Consider the following 16,052-nt stretch of genomic DNA (forward strand, 5'->3'; position numbering starts at 1 on the left):
TGATAACTAACCATGAATCAATATTCTATTCACATATATGAGCAAGAAGAGAAGTTGGAGGAAGAAAAAGTGATGTTCCAGTAATAAGGAATTAACCAGCTTTGCTACAGAGCTCCAAGATAATTCTTCATCATTTCACATTGGGGGTAGATCAGTGGACAATTAAAGTTAACATAATCTGTCAATGGAAGGAATACATTTGGGGTTGTGTGGGTGAGCTAAACATTACTGAGGTATGCAGAAACAGCGGGCAGCTTGTACTCCTTGGGTCAATGGCAGCTGTAAATTTTGCTGACATTTGTGTTCACACTAAAGGAGCCTTAGTGCTGGGAAATGGGTCTAGTGTGAGGCCATGGGAGGATGAAGCTCCCCTGCATTGCCCAGGAACCCCATTTGTTCCAGAACTCGCACTATTGCTGCAAAGCTGTCAGCCACAGAGGGGCCTGCACTCAACCACACAGGTTCCTTGTGTTTGAGTCAGACAATAACCACGGATGATAAAGGCCACTCAGCCCATCTTAGACTACCCATCTGGAGCTACCCAGAGTTCCTCCCATTGGTTCAAAGTAACTTCTTAAATGTTTCCAAGGTTCTCACCTCCCCTGGTTCAACTGGGTGTCCATTCCAGGACGACATGTGGGAACTGAGGGTTGGTCCGAGGTTTGGGTGTTACAGCAGGGAGGGGACTGAGCAGGGGATCAAGCTTGGATTGATGGGGGAGGACTGGATCAGGCTGGGGAAATGGGGAGATCAGTCTCAGCTGCCCAGGGTTACTGGGGCTGGCCAGTGGTCAGGGAGGCAATCGGAAGGCCTCGGGACATCCGCTGCTAGTGGGTGGATAGTGGGGATCGAGATAAAGGAGCAGCTATCTGGAAGAAAGTGGACACTTTGAAGTCCCCATCAGCTCAGGTGGAACCCCCTATAACCAGAATTGGCTACACCCTCAAGTTAAGGACCGTTTCAGTGTGCGAGACCCACACTAATCACATGTCTGAGCAGATCAGTTTTGTTCTGACATTAGTGACATCAAAACATATGTTCACGATGGTTGACGTCGCCACTCACATCCACCAGCCTTTGTGGGACAGCTCAGAACTGAAATCCAAAAGGTACATGTAATTTGGATTTAGGTAAAATTCCTTAACACAGCACACAAAATCACAGCAAAGGTCTCCGGCTTTCTTGCTTCTTTAAGCCACTCCTGCAAACCTTCCTCTCTGGCGCAGTTTTTCTGATAATGCTCCTGTGGGCTGCCTGAGGAGGGTTTTTTTAAAAACCACATTACAGGAACAATATAAATGACAGCTGTTGTTGTTTAACAAGACCATTGAGAAAAATGGTTCAGTGATGATCGTGAAACTACCAGCAGGAAGCAAAGATCTTTCTCCACTCATTCATTTTCTGCATCATTGACCCAGCAGCACCACAGCACGAGGCCACATACAGGTGGGAGCCCGTGAGGGACGTTACAGTACTATTTTTAATTCTTTGTGGCACCAATGAGAAAAAAAGCACATGTGGCGACTCACCGTCTAGTCGGGCGAACCGGCTCGGCAGTCGGGTCGCGCGGCGTCGGAGCGACGAGGCCCAAGATGGCGGCGGGCCTTGTCTTTCCGAGCGACGGGGAGAACCCGCGCGCGGGAAAGTCCTGATGACGTAGGACTTACGTCATTGCCGGTTTTTTTTGGGCGGGAGTTTTTCTCCCTTAAAGGGCCCGCACAAGGCGGGAAAATAAACCAGTTCTGTTTGGCAATCCTCCGAGTAGAGTCTTGTTTTATTCCGCGGTAGCAACCGCCACATTGGTGACCCCGACGGTCCAAACGGCTTTTGGACCCGCGAAATGGACGACAGCGCAGCAGCCAACGCAGTAGCCCTCAAGCTGCCCACCTTTTGGACACTTCGGCCCAGCGTCTGGTTTGACCAGGCTGAAGCGCAATTCCACCTTCGGCAGATCACCTCCGACTCCACGAAGTACTACCATGTGGTTAGCTCTCTGGACCAGGAGACAGCCGCCCAGGTTGGAGACTTCATCCAGTCGCCTCCGGAGGAAGATAAGTACCCGGCTTTCAAAGATCTTTTGATCCGGACCTTCGGCCTCTCCCGTCGTGAGCGCGCCGCCCGCCTGCTTCATCTGGATGGCCTGGGGGACAGATCCCCATCCGCCCTAATGAATGAGATGCTGGCATTGGCCGAGGGACACAAGCCATGCCTGATGTTCGAACAGGCCTTCCTCGAACAGCTCCCCGATGACATCCACTTGTTGTTAGCTGATGCCGACTTCAGCAACCCCCGTGAGGTGGCCGCCCGGGCAGATGTCCTGTGGAGGGCCAAGCGCGAGAGCGGTTCGTCCGTCAGTCAAATCACCAGGCCGCGAGCCCAACGCCCGCCTCGCCCGGCCCCAGCAACCGAGCAGCCACGCCCCAGGAACGCAGACGACGACACGGGTGACCAGCTGTGCTTCTACCATCAGAGGTGGGGTGCGGAGGCCCGTCGATGCCGCCCACCCTGCAAGTTTCAGGGAAACGCCAGGTCCAGCCGCCGCTGATGGCTACGGCGGCTGGCCGCCGACAGAGCCTCCTCTTCGTTCAGGACAAGAAATCTGGACGGCATTTCCTCGTTGATACTGGAGCGGAGGTCAGTATTTTGCCCCCGACAGGCCGCGACACTCGTGACAGGCCACCAGGTCCTCTACTCAATGCCGCCAACGGTACAACGATACGGCCTTTCGGCACCCGTACGCTTCAATTACACTTTGGCGGCAGCCGTTTTACCTGGACCTTTACCCTTGCCACCGTCGCCGATTTCCTTCGGGCCCACAACCTGTTAGTCGACCTGCGAAGGAAGCGGTTAGTCCACTCTAGCACTCTCCGGACCTATCCCCTGGGAGAAATCAGCCCACCAGCCCCGCGCCTGGACTCCATTACCCTTTCTGGCGACGATTTCGCCAAGCTCCTAGCCGAATTCCCATCGATTTTGGCACCTTCGTTTACAAATTCTCGGCCCACACACGGGGTACGACACCACATCATTACCACAGGGCCACCCCTTCATGCCCGAGCACGACGATTACCTCCAGACAAGCTCCGCCTGGCAAAGGAAGAGTTCCATCACATGGAGGAGCTGGGGATTGTTCGCAGGTCAGACAGCCCCTGGGCCTCCCCCCTGCACATGGTCCCCAAAGCCACCGGAGGGTGGAGGCCCTGCGGCGACTACCGCAGGCTGAATGACGCCACCACCCCGGACCGCTATCCCATCCCTCACATCCAGGACTTCGCAGCGAACTTACACGGGGCCCGCATCTTTTCCAAAGTGGACCTCGTTAGGGGATACCACCAAATCCCGGTCCATCTGGATGACGTCCCCAAAACTGCGATTATCACCCCATTCGGCCTGTTCGAATTCCTTCGGATGCCGTTCGGCCTTAAGAACGCCGCGCAGACCTTCCAGCGGCTGATGGACGCGGTAGGCCGAGACCTGGACTTCGTGTTCATTTACTTGGACGACATACTGATCGCCAGCCGTAACCGCCAGGAACACCTTTCCCACCTCCGCCAGCTGTATTCCCGCCTCCGCGATTTCGGCCTCACGATTAACCCGTCCAAGTGCCAATTCGGACTTGACTCTATCGATTTCCTCGGCCACAAAATCACCAGCGACGGGGCAACACCCCTACCCGCCAAGGTGGATGCTATCCGCCATTTTGCCCGCCCCGACACAGTCAAAGGCCTACAGGAATTCCTTGGGATGGTCAACTTTTACCATCGTTTCATCCCTGCAGCAGCCCGTATCATGCGCCCTCTGTTCTCGCTGCTGGCTGGTAAGGGCAAGGACATCACCTGGACTGACGAGGCTGCGGCTGCTTTCGTTAAGGCCAAAGACGCCCTGGCAGACGCCACGATGCTGGTCCACCCTAGGACTGACGTCCCGACTGCCCTCACGGTAGACGCGTCCAACACCGCGGTGGGTGGGGTACTGGAACAGCTACTCGAAGGCCGCTGGCAACCCTTGGCATTTTTCAGCAAACACCTTAGACCGCCCGAACTGAAGTACAGCGCTTTTGATCGGGAACTTCTAGCGCTGTATCTGGCGGTCTGGCATTTCCGATACTTTCTAGAAGGCAGGCCTTTCACCGCTTTCACCGATCATAAGCCTCTGTCCTTTGCCTTCTCCAAAGTCTCCGATCCCTGGTCAGCTCGTCAGCAGAGACATTTATCCTACATTTCCGAGTTCACAACTGACATCCAACATGTCTCCGGAAAGGATAATGTCGTTGCTGATGCACTTTCCAGACCAACCATCCACAACCTATCCTTGGGTGTCGACTACATGGCCCTGGCTGACGCACAGCAAGCCGACGACGAACTGCCCAGCTACAGAACCGCAGTCTCGGGTCTGCAGCTCCGAGATTTCTTGGTTGGTCCAGGTCAGCGGACCCTACTTTGCGACGTTGCGACTGGTCAGCCCCGCCCTATTGTCCCTGCAGCCTGGCGGAGACGCGTTTTTGACTCGGTACATGGGTTGGCGCACCCGTCCATCAGATCTACTGTCCGACTGGTCGCCAGCAAGTTTGTCTGGCATGGCCTGCGCAAACAGGTCAGTGAGTGGGCCAGGACTTGTCTGCACTGCCAGACGTCAAAAATCCAGCGACACACCAAGGTCCCACCACAGCAGTTCGAGCCTACCCGTAGGAGGTTCGACCACATACACGTCGACCTCGTGGGCCCTCTGCCGGTTTCAAGAGGAGCCCGGTACCTCCTTACCATCGTGGACCGGTTCACGAGGTGGCCTGAGGCAACCCCCCTGACTGACATCACAACTGATTCCTGCGCCCGAGCGCTGCTCACAACTTGGGTCTCACGTTTTGGCGTTCCGGCCCACATCACTTCAGACAGAGGCACACAATTCACTTCCAGTCTCTGGGCTGCATGAGCGAACCTGCTAGGGACGCAGCTGCACACCACCACGGCCTACCATCCTCAATCAAACGGGTTGGTGGAACGTTTTCACCACCATCTAAAATCGGCCTTGATGGCCCGCCTGAAGGGTCCTAACTGGGTTGACGAGCTGCCTTGGGTCCTGCTCGGCATACGCACTGCCCCCAAAGAAGACCTCCGCACTTCGTCAGCTGAGCTTGTATACGGGGCGCCACTAGTTGTCCCCGGGGATTTCATACCTGCCCTTCAGGACCAAGGGGAACAACCCCCAGCAGTTCTACAAAGACTGCGCGAGAAGCTCGGCGCCTTGGCCCCGATTCCCACCTCATGGCACGGTCAAACCCCATCCTGCCAGCCCAAGGAACTACGGGACTGTAAGTTTGTTTTCGTTCGCAGGGGCACACCTCGGGCGCCATTGCAACGACCATATGAGGGACCGTTCCGAGTCATACGGAATAACGGATCCACTTTTATTTTGGACATTGGAGGCAGGGAACAGGTTTTCACGGCGGACCGCCTCAAACCGGCCCATTTGGATCTGCAACAGCCTGTCGAGGTTGCCACGCCACGACGCAGAGGCCGCCCCCCTAAGCGGCAGCTGGCACAGCCCACGGACCTTGGGGACTGTCTCGCCGGTTCTGGGGGGGGTTGTGTGGCGACTCACCGTCTAGTCGGGCGAACCGGCTCGGCAGTCGGGTCGCGCGGCGTCGGAGCGACGAGGCCCAAGATGGCGGCGGGCCTCGTCTTTCCGAGCGACGGGGAGAACCCGCGCGTGGGAAAGTCCTGATGACGTAGGACTTACGTCATTGCCGGTTTTTTTGGGCGGGAGTTTTTCTCCCTTAAAGGGCCCGCACAAGGCGGGAAAATAAACCAGTTCTGTTTGGCAATCCTCCGAGTAGAGTCTTGTTTTATTCTGCGGTAGCAACCGCTACACACACAATAATATTAAGAAAATAACCTTTGGAATTCTCCACTTCCAAGGACTGATGCTGTTTATCCAAGGCTGTGGCCTTGGCCTTATCCAAGGATGGGATGGGATGGGATGGGATGGGATGGGATGGGATGGGATGGGATGGGATAGGATGGGAAATTGATGGGAAGGACATGGTGTTATTGCTCAATGATCCTACTCCTGCTTTCTCTTACTTATGTTCTTAAGTTCAGTGGCATTGCGCAAAACCTAGAATCAGGATGTGAAGCTTGCACAGTCATCAAAATGTTCATCTGCCTTGAAGCCTTGCTCTCGATCTTGTGGGGACTATCCTCTTCATGTATGAGGGAGAATTGAGTTCACATACGAGGACATATTTCAGAACAATAAGATCTCGGGGGGAGGAGTACTCACTTTAACTCTGTCAAATGGGTGCACCGTTCAACAATGGAGAAGAAATTCAACAGGTCTTTCTCTTTCAAGTTACATTCCTTCACGCTGTACACACCAACAAAGAAAAATAATTGAAAGTCAACAAACTGCAGATGCTGTAAACCTGAAATAAGAACAGAAGGTACTGTAAACACACAGCAGGCCAGGCAGCATCTGCGGAAAGAACAACAAAAATAACATTTCAGGCCAATAACCTTTCTTCAACCTGCGATACTGATTTTGTTTCTCTTTACACAGATGCTGCCTGAACCTGCTGAGCAGTTCCAACATCTTCTGTGCTAAGGACAAAGAAAAATAATTCACATTAAGATTATCAGCAAGAGTTTGACATCCATTGCTCCCCCAGTGAGTGTAAAACTTTACCAACTGTTGAAATGTGACTCACACTACAGAATATTAACTAAGGATCAGGCTACAAAGGGAATTAAGCAGAAGAAAGAAATGGAATAAAGAACCAATAGCAATGGAAAGCAGGCAAGAAAAGTGTAAGAAGCTAACCAGAGAAATGAGAATTCAGGTGCTGTAGACAAAATTAATAAGTAAGTATAGATGGATGTAGTGAAAATGATCAAAGCTAATATTTTCATTACCTTAAAGACACATTGCTCTCAGTTATGAAGTTGTGTTAAATAAGGGGAACTATTCCTATCTTAATACATAAAATTCAGTAGATGAATTGGAATGAAATGAATTGAATTGAATGTAACTTTCTGGATCTAAAGTAACATGTGAAATATTTTACAGCATTTACAAGTTTCTGTGGGTGTATTTTTCATAGTGGAAGAGACGCAGCTGGAAAGTTCAGCCACAAGTTTTGGAGGACTGAAACCACCTTATGACCTTTAGCCGTGTCATTCTGTGATTGAAACCTGCCCAGTTTCAAATCATTAAATATTATACATCTCATCTCTTGTACAAATATGTAACTCAGCCTGCACATTGGGTATGAGACAATGAAAATCAAATTGAGGGCTGCTCTGCCTGGTTAAGTGGAAATTTCCAGCTTTGTCATACAACAGCAAGCAGATGTTAACACTGTCGGTCATGTGCTAAAAGTAACAATCAACTGGCTCACTCACCTGCACACCTTTTTTTCACATCTCTTTGCAAATTTTAGAAGTGATATTCCATTTGATGCCAAACTATACAAACAAATGAAGACACACAACAAATGTCATTCGCATCAGTAATCTTTATCACATTATTTGAGAAAAGCTAAGTTCAAGCAGGTGCAGCGAAGATCCCAACAGAATTTGATCCAGCTAAGTATCTGATTATTGCCTGTTCAGTCTTTTTTACAGAGTTATAAAAGACCAAACCGCAGATGGTGGATGGACTTTTAATGGATTAAAACACCTTCCTCCCTGTCTGCTCCTTCACAAATCTTTTTTATTTACTGCTGCATATTATCTACCCTTGTGACTTGTAAAGCCTGGATATGATCAATTCACTGCCACATTTCATTGCAATCAGTACAACGATTTTACCTGATAAAAGATCTCCAATATTTGCTGCATTTTATCAACATTTATAAGAATTTCAAAACCAACTACCTTTGTAATTCCAGTGCAATATTTCATGGCAAACTAACCATAATTAACAAATCTCAGGATTCACTGACATTAGTACATACAGAAGTAAAAAAAAATCAGTAGATTTTGATTACTTGGCTTTTTAAGATTTGCCAAGGGATAGAATGGAAAACCATAATAAAGTGCAGCACATGATAAGAGACGTTCCTAGGGAGGCCCTCCCTCAGGATTCAGTTGCGCCAGAGCTTCTCAAAAACATATATAATCTGCCTCGTTCCCTAAGTTCCATCTGCTACTGCTCTGCCCACTGACTACCTTCCTCACTATCATACCTCCAACTTTTGTGTCATCTACAAACTTGCTCATCATACCTCCTACATTCTAATCCAAATTGTTGATGTATATAACAGTAAAGGTCCCAGCACTGATCCCTGCTGTGTATCACAGGTCACAAGCTCCCAATCGCAACACGACCCTCCACCCTCACCCACTGCCTCCTATCAGCAAACTAATTTTGGATCCAATTTCCCAACCCATAGGGGTTTAACCTTGTGGATCAGTCCCATGTGGGACCTTGTCAAAGGTGTTACTGAAGTCTGTGTAGACAATGTCAACTGTACTTCCCTCATCACAATTTGTTTGCTCTTCAATAATAACTGACCCGCTGTGTATTTATAGGACTTTCAATTTTAATCTGTGATTTCCAAAGTTCCCACCATAGGATCGAGGATGACTTTCTTCCACTCTAGCTTTGAGGGTTCTGAGGTGGCGACTGAGGCCAATATGGGAAGCGCGCTCTTTGCAGATGGGAAGGAGGTTGTCATTGGAGTGGGGGGGGGGGGGGGGTAGGTAGTTTGTGTGGTGGTGCACTCCTTCAACTGCTTACAAAGGGTCTCCGTGTGCTCCTGATGCACGACTTGAGGTTCTCCACTTTGAGCCATCATGGACCAGAGATTCCCATCAGTGAGTGAGAATGCTGCACTTTTTCCAAAGATGCTTTGAGCACATCCCCTATCTTTTCCTCTGTCCATCTGCTAATATCTGCCTATGATGGAGCTCGGAACAGAAGTGGGTGTGGCCACAACTGGGGTAGGGAATGAGGCTATTTTTCTTTACATATCCAAAAGGTCCTCAGGACCATGTGGATAAGTCACTATAATCAACTTAATTCTATCTACAAGGAATATAGGTTAAGATAATCTAAAGATTAACATTAAATGGAACTTGTATTTCAATTTTTTGTGAAAAGGAACGTGTATTTTAAAGATCAAATTAATTACTTACTTAACGATAACATAAGGTCCATACAGAAAACAAACTGCTTCTTAGGTTTAACCCAGCAAAGCCAACATCAGCAGGGAAATTTAATGTGTAAGGATATAAAATACAGACAGTTCTTCACCAAGAAAAGCGATTGACCCTATCCACCCCCACAAACCAACCGGATTTCCAAATATTTAAGAAATAAGAAATCTGTTGAAGACATTTAGGCCTGTCCTACAAGAGTAAGGGTCTGAACTTCTCCTCCATGCTAGAGGGTGGGAGGTGGGGAAGGGACTTGCTTTTGAATTTCCTTTATGCATACGAGGTCACTGAGGTTGTTGTTGCAAAAGTCAAATATTATTTAAAGGGATCAAACTTTCTAAAACTGGATAGTTACACAAATCCATTGGAGAATCAGAGCACAAAAAGTCTTTGCAAACTCTAAATCTGTTGTCAACCTTTGTTTATTTCATACTAGACTTTTCCCTGATGTGATCCCTCACTTTGGGGAATACCAAATTGATTCCCCGCGCCTCTTCTCTCCGAGAAAGATGGGCATGCTATTAATTTCCCTATAACTTGTAATCCCTTTCAATACGTAATTAATCCACTTCTTTAACACCTGCTAACTACATTTGAATCAGCATCATTCCCTGGAAATCTGTTCCACAAAGTCACTCTTCTGTTCTGAGAGAAATGAATTCCAATCTTGCTCAAGACCTGCAAATTGTGTCTCATGATCTTATGTTCATTATTCAAGTTAAACAGGCTTTTTTCCCTTCCCCTCGTTCTGTCCTATTCATCACTTTGAGGACCTACTTTGTGTCTCTCCCCGATCCATTTCTCTCTGGTGAAATGGTTTGGTTACTTGAAAGTAATTACAACTTAATCTCTTCAACCCAGGTTACCGTCCTCTGGACCTTTCCTGATGCAGAACATTTCCTTTCCCAGATGCATCAAAGTACTTTGCCTGCTTTAAACCAGCATGATGTTGTCAGGAGATTAACGATCACTCCCAACTCTTCCTCCTTCTTGCCAGTGGAGTATTGAGATTTGGGAATGATCATGTTTGACTATACCCCTGAGGGAGCACGTTTCTCTGAATAATGTAGGACCATTTTAGGTGTTTAGGATGCACATGCTGTGGCTCCAGTAATTTAGCTCTAGCCCCCACATTTTAATATGTATCGATATCATTTACAAGTCATTCAACCTACCCCACTGTGCATCACCTGACATTCCTCCCCCCCCCCCTTCCCACAGTAATCTGCCTGTTACAACTCTGCCTGTCTCCAGTTTTACATTTGGCCATTTCTAGATGTTTGGTATTTACCAAACCAGAAAAGGTCAGTTGGTCTATTGAGTCCCACTCTCATGATCACATTTTCTTACATCCCAGAAGTCATGTTCTGTACAACTGCATAGTCATCCCAAATAAATGGCGTGTGTGGTATGTCTGAATTGTGCAATCAGGTTACCAAATCCAAAAACAGGCATCATAGGCTTCAGAGCGAATTAAAAGGACACACCTGCTTACCTCACTTCAACCTCCACCACATTCCTGCATATATTGAGAGATTCCACCAGGTACAGAACACCAGTTGGGGAGATTCTGTTGTTGCTAACACTGGAGCAGGATCAGAATGAAACAGTGATTTTATTAAGTTGTGCCATACGAGTAGAACGACAAATGACAGGGAAGATTTCCAAAGCTTGGGAATTAGCACTTTTGAACAGTGATATTGGGTAATGTGGAAATGAGAGGCATTTTAGTAAAGAATTTGAGAAGATCCAGGAGAATCACACCCAAACTTGGAAAGAATGATCGGTGTTCATCAAGGTTTTGCTTATTTTGCTCAGGACTCTCCTCCATACAGCACCAGGCAGAAACAGAAAGGGCTGTCTCCATGATCATTGTTCTAACACTTTTTATTCATAGAGTTACACAGCACAGAAACAGGCCCTTCAGCCCAACTTGTCCACGCCGACCAAGATGCCTATCCAAGTTAATCCCATTGCCTGCATTTGGCCCATGTCCCTCTCAACCTTTCCTATCCATGTACCTGTCCAAATGTTTTTTTTTAAATGTCATAATTGTACCTGTGTCTACCACCTCCTCTGGCAGCTCTTTCCATATACCCATTACTCTCTGCATGACAAACTTACCCTTTAGGTCCCCTTTAAATCTTTCCCCTCTCACCTTAAACTTTTGCTATCTAGTTTTAGACTTCCCTACCCTGGAAAAAAGACCGTGGCTATCTACCCTATCTATGTCCCTCATAATTTTGAATACTTCCTTAAGGTCACCCTTCAGCCTCCTTCGCTCCAGGGCAAACAGTCCCAACCTATCCAATCTCTCCTTATAACTCAAGTCCTCTATTCAAAGCAACACACTTGTGAATCTTTTCTGCACTCTCTCTAGAGTAATCACATCCTTCCTAGAGCATGGCGACCAGAACTGCACACTGTACTCCAACTGCAGTCTAACCAAGATGTCCCAACTCTTGTACTGAATGCCACAGTGATGAAGACAAGCATATCATAATGCCTCCTTCACCACCTTGAGTGCCTGTGTTGCCACTGTCAGGGAACAATGTACTTAAAGCCCCAGGTGTCTCTGTTCAACAACACCCCCTAGGGCCCTGCCATTCACTGTGTATATCCCGGCCTGATTTAACTTCCCAAAATGCATCGCTTTGCACTTGTCCAAGTTAAATTTTGTGATGTAATTGTGAGAGTCGTTTTAACTGCAATTAAAATTGAAAATGAAACTTGAAAATGAATGTGGTGAGAGAAGCTTTTGTGTAACCGTTCTTTACATTTGAAGTTCTGCAGTCTTCAGCAGAATGGCAATTGATACTTACTTCAATAGTTTCAAAAAAGGCAGCTTTGGTAAGAAGTCTCGCAGACTCTGCAATCCTTCATCTTTAAGTAAGTTGCAGGACAAGCTGAAGAATGATCAATAAAACTGACTTTATTACACATAAATGGTTCATATCAGAATTTAGTTATGCTATTTATCACACTTCTTTGAAGTTTGACTTCCAGAGGGAGGCTGAAATCATTCTTTTGTATTCAATACAGGCAATGTGCCTTTGCACACAGGGATTTCAAACAAATAGCTTATACTGCCCATTAAACTGGGCTCACAACCTTTAGAATCTGCAAGGATTGGTCACAGCTGTATTTTGTACACCTGACCTAGAAGATGCCTCTTCCCTGTAACGAATCCCATAGATGGGCATTAACTTGCATACACCGGTCAATTAATAAACCAGATGCTCACTTGGGGTTAGTCAGAGAGACGTACAACATGGAAACAGGCCCTTGAACCCAACAAGTCTGCACCAACCACCAAGTGCCCATTGTTACACTAATCCTACTCAAACCCATTTTATTCTCCCCACATTTCCACCTAACCTCACCCACAACACAGATTCCACCACTAGGGGCAATTTACAGTGGCCAAATAATCTACCAATCTGCATGCCTTTAGGAAGTGAGAGGAAACCGGAGCACCCAGAGGAAATCCACGCAGTCACAGGGAGAATGTGGAAAGTCCACACACACAGCACTATCGGTCTGAATTGAACCCAGGTTTTTGGCACTGTGAGGCAATGGCTCTATGAGCCATGCTGCTTGTTCTGGCCTACAATGTACTTACTCCACTTCTGCCAGGTTCTTGCAGTGTTCAAGAATCTTGAAGAGTTGTTCCACACTCATTTTATGCAGGTTACACTCCCTCAGGCTTTGAAAAACAAGACAGAATGTTAACTTTCCAGGAACAAGACTCAAGAATCTGCTTCTCACTGCAACAGGCAAAAGATTACCTGAGAATCCTTGAGCACAGAGGTTCTGCTTTCTTCCTGTTTCCTTCAAGTCTGTGAAAAAGGGAGAGCATTAAAACAAGGACAAAGGAGTTTACACAAACAGGATTTTTTTTCGACACTGCAATAATATGATTTCACCCAACAAAATACCAACAAAACGTGACTTGGGACAGGTTCTCCTCTAATAGCATTATTCTTTAAAGACAGTACCAACTCCAATGTTACTGTGGCCAAAAAATTAGCAGGTTATTTGCAGTGAACACAATGATTAGCCTGCACTGTATCATATTCATAAGATGATTTGGATAAGGGAACCAAATGTAATATTTCAAAGTTTGCTGATAATAATAAACTGGGTGGGCTTGTGAATTGTGAGAAAGTTGAAAAGAGGCTTGGAGGCGATTTGGACAGATTGAGAGAAGGGGTAAAATCATGGCAGATGGTGGGGAAAGTAAAGTGGCAGATGGTGTCAGATGATGTTTGGGAACTAGTGGTATACAAAGTGACTTGCGTGCCCTTGTTCATCACTCACTGAACGCAAACATGGAGGTACAGCAAACAGCTGAGAAGACAAAAGGCGTGTTGGCTTTCATTGCAGGAGGTGTTGAGTACTGGAGCAAGGATTTCCTGCTTCAATTATGTGAGGGCTTGGTAAGACCACACTTGGATTATTGTGTGCAGTTTCGCTTTCCTCAACTAAAAAAGATATCATTGCCGTGGAGGAGTATAGCGAATGGTCACCAGCTTGATTACTGGAATGGTGGGATTGTTGTATGAAGTGTGATTAAATTGATCAGGTTTGTATTCGCTGGAGCTTGTAAGAATGAGAAGGGATATAATTGAAGCTCCAAGTTCTGACAGATCGAAGCAAACTGGATATGGGGAGGATGTTTCCCCTGGCTGGGGTGTCTACAGTGAGAGATCACCGTCTCAGGCTACGGACCAAGACATTTTGTACTGATTGAGAAGAAATTTCTTCACACAGATGTTGATGAACATGTGGAATTCACTCCCACATGGCAGTGGAGGCCAAGACACTTAACATTTTAAAAGTTTTAGATGTAAAAGGCATCTGGGGGTGTGGGTGACAGAGTGAAATTTATGACATTGACTTAGATGATCGGGCATTATCGTACTAAACAGGGGAGCAGCCGTGAAGGTTGAAGGGCTCCTCTTTTCTGTTTCCATGTACCTTAACTGAAGGTGCAGCACAGTAGTGTAGCTGGTGGAGCTTCTGCCTCATAACTCCAGCGACCTGGGTTCAATCCTGACCTCTGCCTCTGTCTTTTTTGTGAAGTTTACACTTTGTCCCTGTGATTGTGTGGGTTTCCTCTGGGTGCCCCCGTTTCCTCCCACATTCCAAAGACGTGCTGGTACGTTAGTTTGGTAAATTGCCCCTAGTGTGGGTGGGTGGCAGTACTGATGGAAATAGTGGGTGAATACATTCCAGGGAGAATTAATGAGGGAATTAGATTGCTCTGTGAGCCGTCCAAGCCTTGAAGGGCCAAATGGCCTCTTTCTATGTCATAGGGAGATATAGAATATCCTTATACCAGGTACAACGTAAAGATCTGCAAAAGCGGAAGAGTTAATGGGAAATGCTACTTTTATCATTATTGGTGAATAGCAATGCAAAAAACATGAAGCCTTGGAAAACCCTCGATGTCACAGAACCAGAACCGCAGCCTAGTTGAAGACGTGGAATGGCATCTTACAAACTGGACCAAAATTTAGAGAAATATTGAAACCATTACCTGCAGCACTTCTTCATGAAGTTTATTGAAGCTCTCCCACTTGATCTATAACAGAAACCAAGCTAACATGTTAGGATTTTCGTTCTCTGTTGCAAATTTCTATAAATGTACGGTGGAGAGCATTCTGACTGGTTGCATCACAGCATGGTGTGGAGGCTCCAATGCACAGGATCGCAAGCGGCTTTAGATTCAGCCAGCTCCATCGGAAATCCATAGGCCTGAAGACCTACACTCAACGATTTTAGGAACAGCTTCTTCCACTCTGCCATCAGATTCCTGAACAGTCCGTGAACCCATGAACTTTTTTTTGCACCATTTATTTATTTTGCAATTTATAGTAATTTTTATGTCTTTGCACTGTACTGTGCTGAAAAACAACTAATTTCACGTCATATAGGTCAGCGATAATAAACCTGATTCTGAACAATGGAACAGAGGTGTCTTGTCATAAACTTGACGTAGCTGAAAATTCATCATTTTCTCAGAGTTCAGAGCTACTTCCGTGAGGGTAGTGAAATTAATTAAATAAATTAATCTCTCCACCTCCCCTTCCTCTTTTAAGACTCTGCTTAACCTCTTGTTTTGCTCTACACACCTATTCTACAGCTCCTAGTGTGGTTTGGTATCAAATTCACGGTCTTACCACCTTTTCACCAACACTGGTTGGTTGAGACTAGAACTAGGAGGTCATAGGTTTAGGGTGAAAGATGAAATATAGAAGGGGATTCGAGGGGAAACTTCTTCACTCAGAGGGTGGTGCGAGTGTGGAACGAGCTGCCAGCGGAAGTGGTGGATGCGGGTTCAATTGTAACATGTAAGAGAACTTTGGATAGGTCCCTGGATGAGAGAGGTATGGAGAGCTATGGTCTGGGTGCAGGTAGAGGGGACTAAGCAAAAATCCAGGCTGGCATAGTCTAGATGGGCCGAAGGGCCTGTTTCTGTGCTATAGTGTTCTATGACTGTCACAAACCATCAGGAATCCTGTTACCACTTAATGTTGAAAATAAAACAATCTTTGTTCCGCCAACGTCTTAAAATTTCAGCCCATCGATTCATGCATGCCCACTGCTGTTACTTTCAACAGAAAGCCCCAGGAGTGAGGGTTGGTATCAGGCAGCTAGTGAAATGAATCTGTGAATCAGCTGTCGCATGACTGATCAGAAGCTCCACAAAACTGGTGCAAGTGTGATGAAGTCTATTAAGAAGTAATGGCCAGTGGCTGAGAGGACCAGGAGTTGGTCAGCTGCCAGGTGTCTCTGCATGTGCTCTCCTGAAGCAACCAATGGGAAGTCAGGTGAGCTCTTCAGTGGATACTTGGAACTTTCTCCCCCAACCGTGCCACATCATCTGCCACT

At 46.9% G+C, this 16,052-nt stretch overlaps 1 protein-coding gene across 1 annotated transcript in view; it reads right to left on the reverse strand.

Moving 5' to 3' along the window:
• Window positions 1-16,052, reverse strand: part of nlrc5 (NLR family, CARD domain containing 5) — a 201,130-nt gene that overhangs the window by 94,893 nt on the left and 90,185 nt on the right. Inside the window, exons 26-32 of the mRNA XM_052027934.1 lie at window positions 14,698-14,742; window positions 12,944-12,994; window positions 12,778-12,861; window positions 11,978-12,061; window positions 10,651-10,740; window positions 7,398-7,460; window positions 6,280-6,363 (exon numbers count right to left, since the gene is read on the reverse strand). Coding sequence (XP_051883894.1) covers window positions 6,280-6,363; window positions 7,398-7,460; window positions 10,651-10,740; window positions 11,978-12,061; window positions 12,778-12,861; window positions 12,944-12,994; window positions 14,698-14,742 — 501 coding nt within the window. The remainder of the gene's footprint in view (window positions 1-6,279; window positions 6,364-7,397; window positions 7,461-10,650; window positions 10,741-11,977; window positions 12,062-12,777; window positions 12,862-12,943; window positions 12,995-14,697; window positions 14,743-16,052) is intronic.

The sequence above is a fragment of the Pristis pectinata genome, chromosome 13 (assembly GCF_009764475.1).
Source record: "Pristis pectinata isolate sPriPec2 chromosome 13, sPriPec2.1.pri, whole genome shotgun sequence".
In the NCBI taxonomy this organism is placed as follows: domain Eukaryota; kingdom Metazoa; phylum Chordata; class Chondrichthyes; order Rhinopristiformes; family Pristidae; genus Pristis; species Pristis pectinata.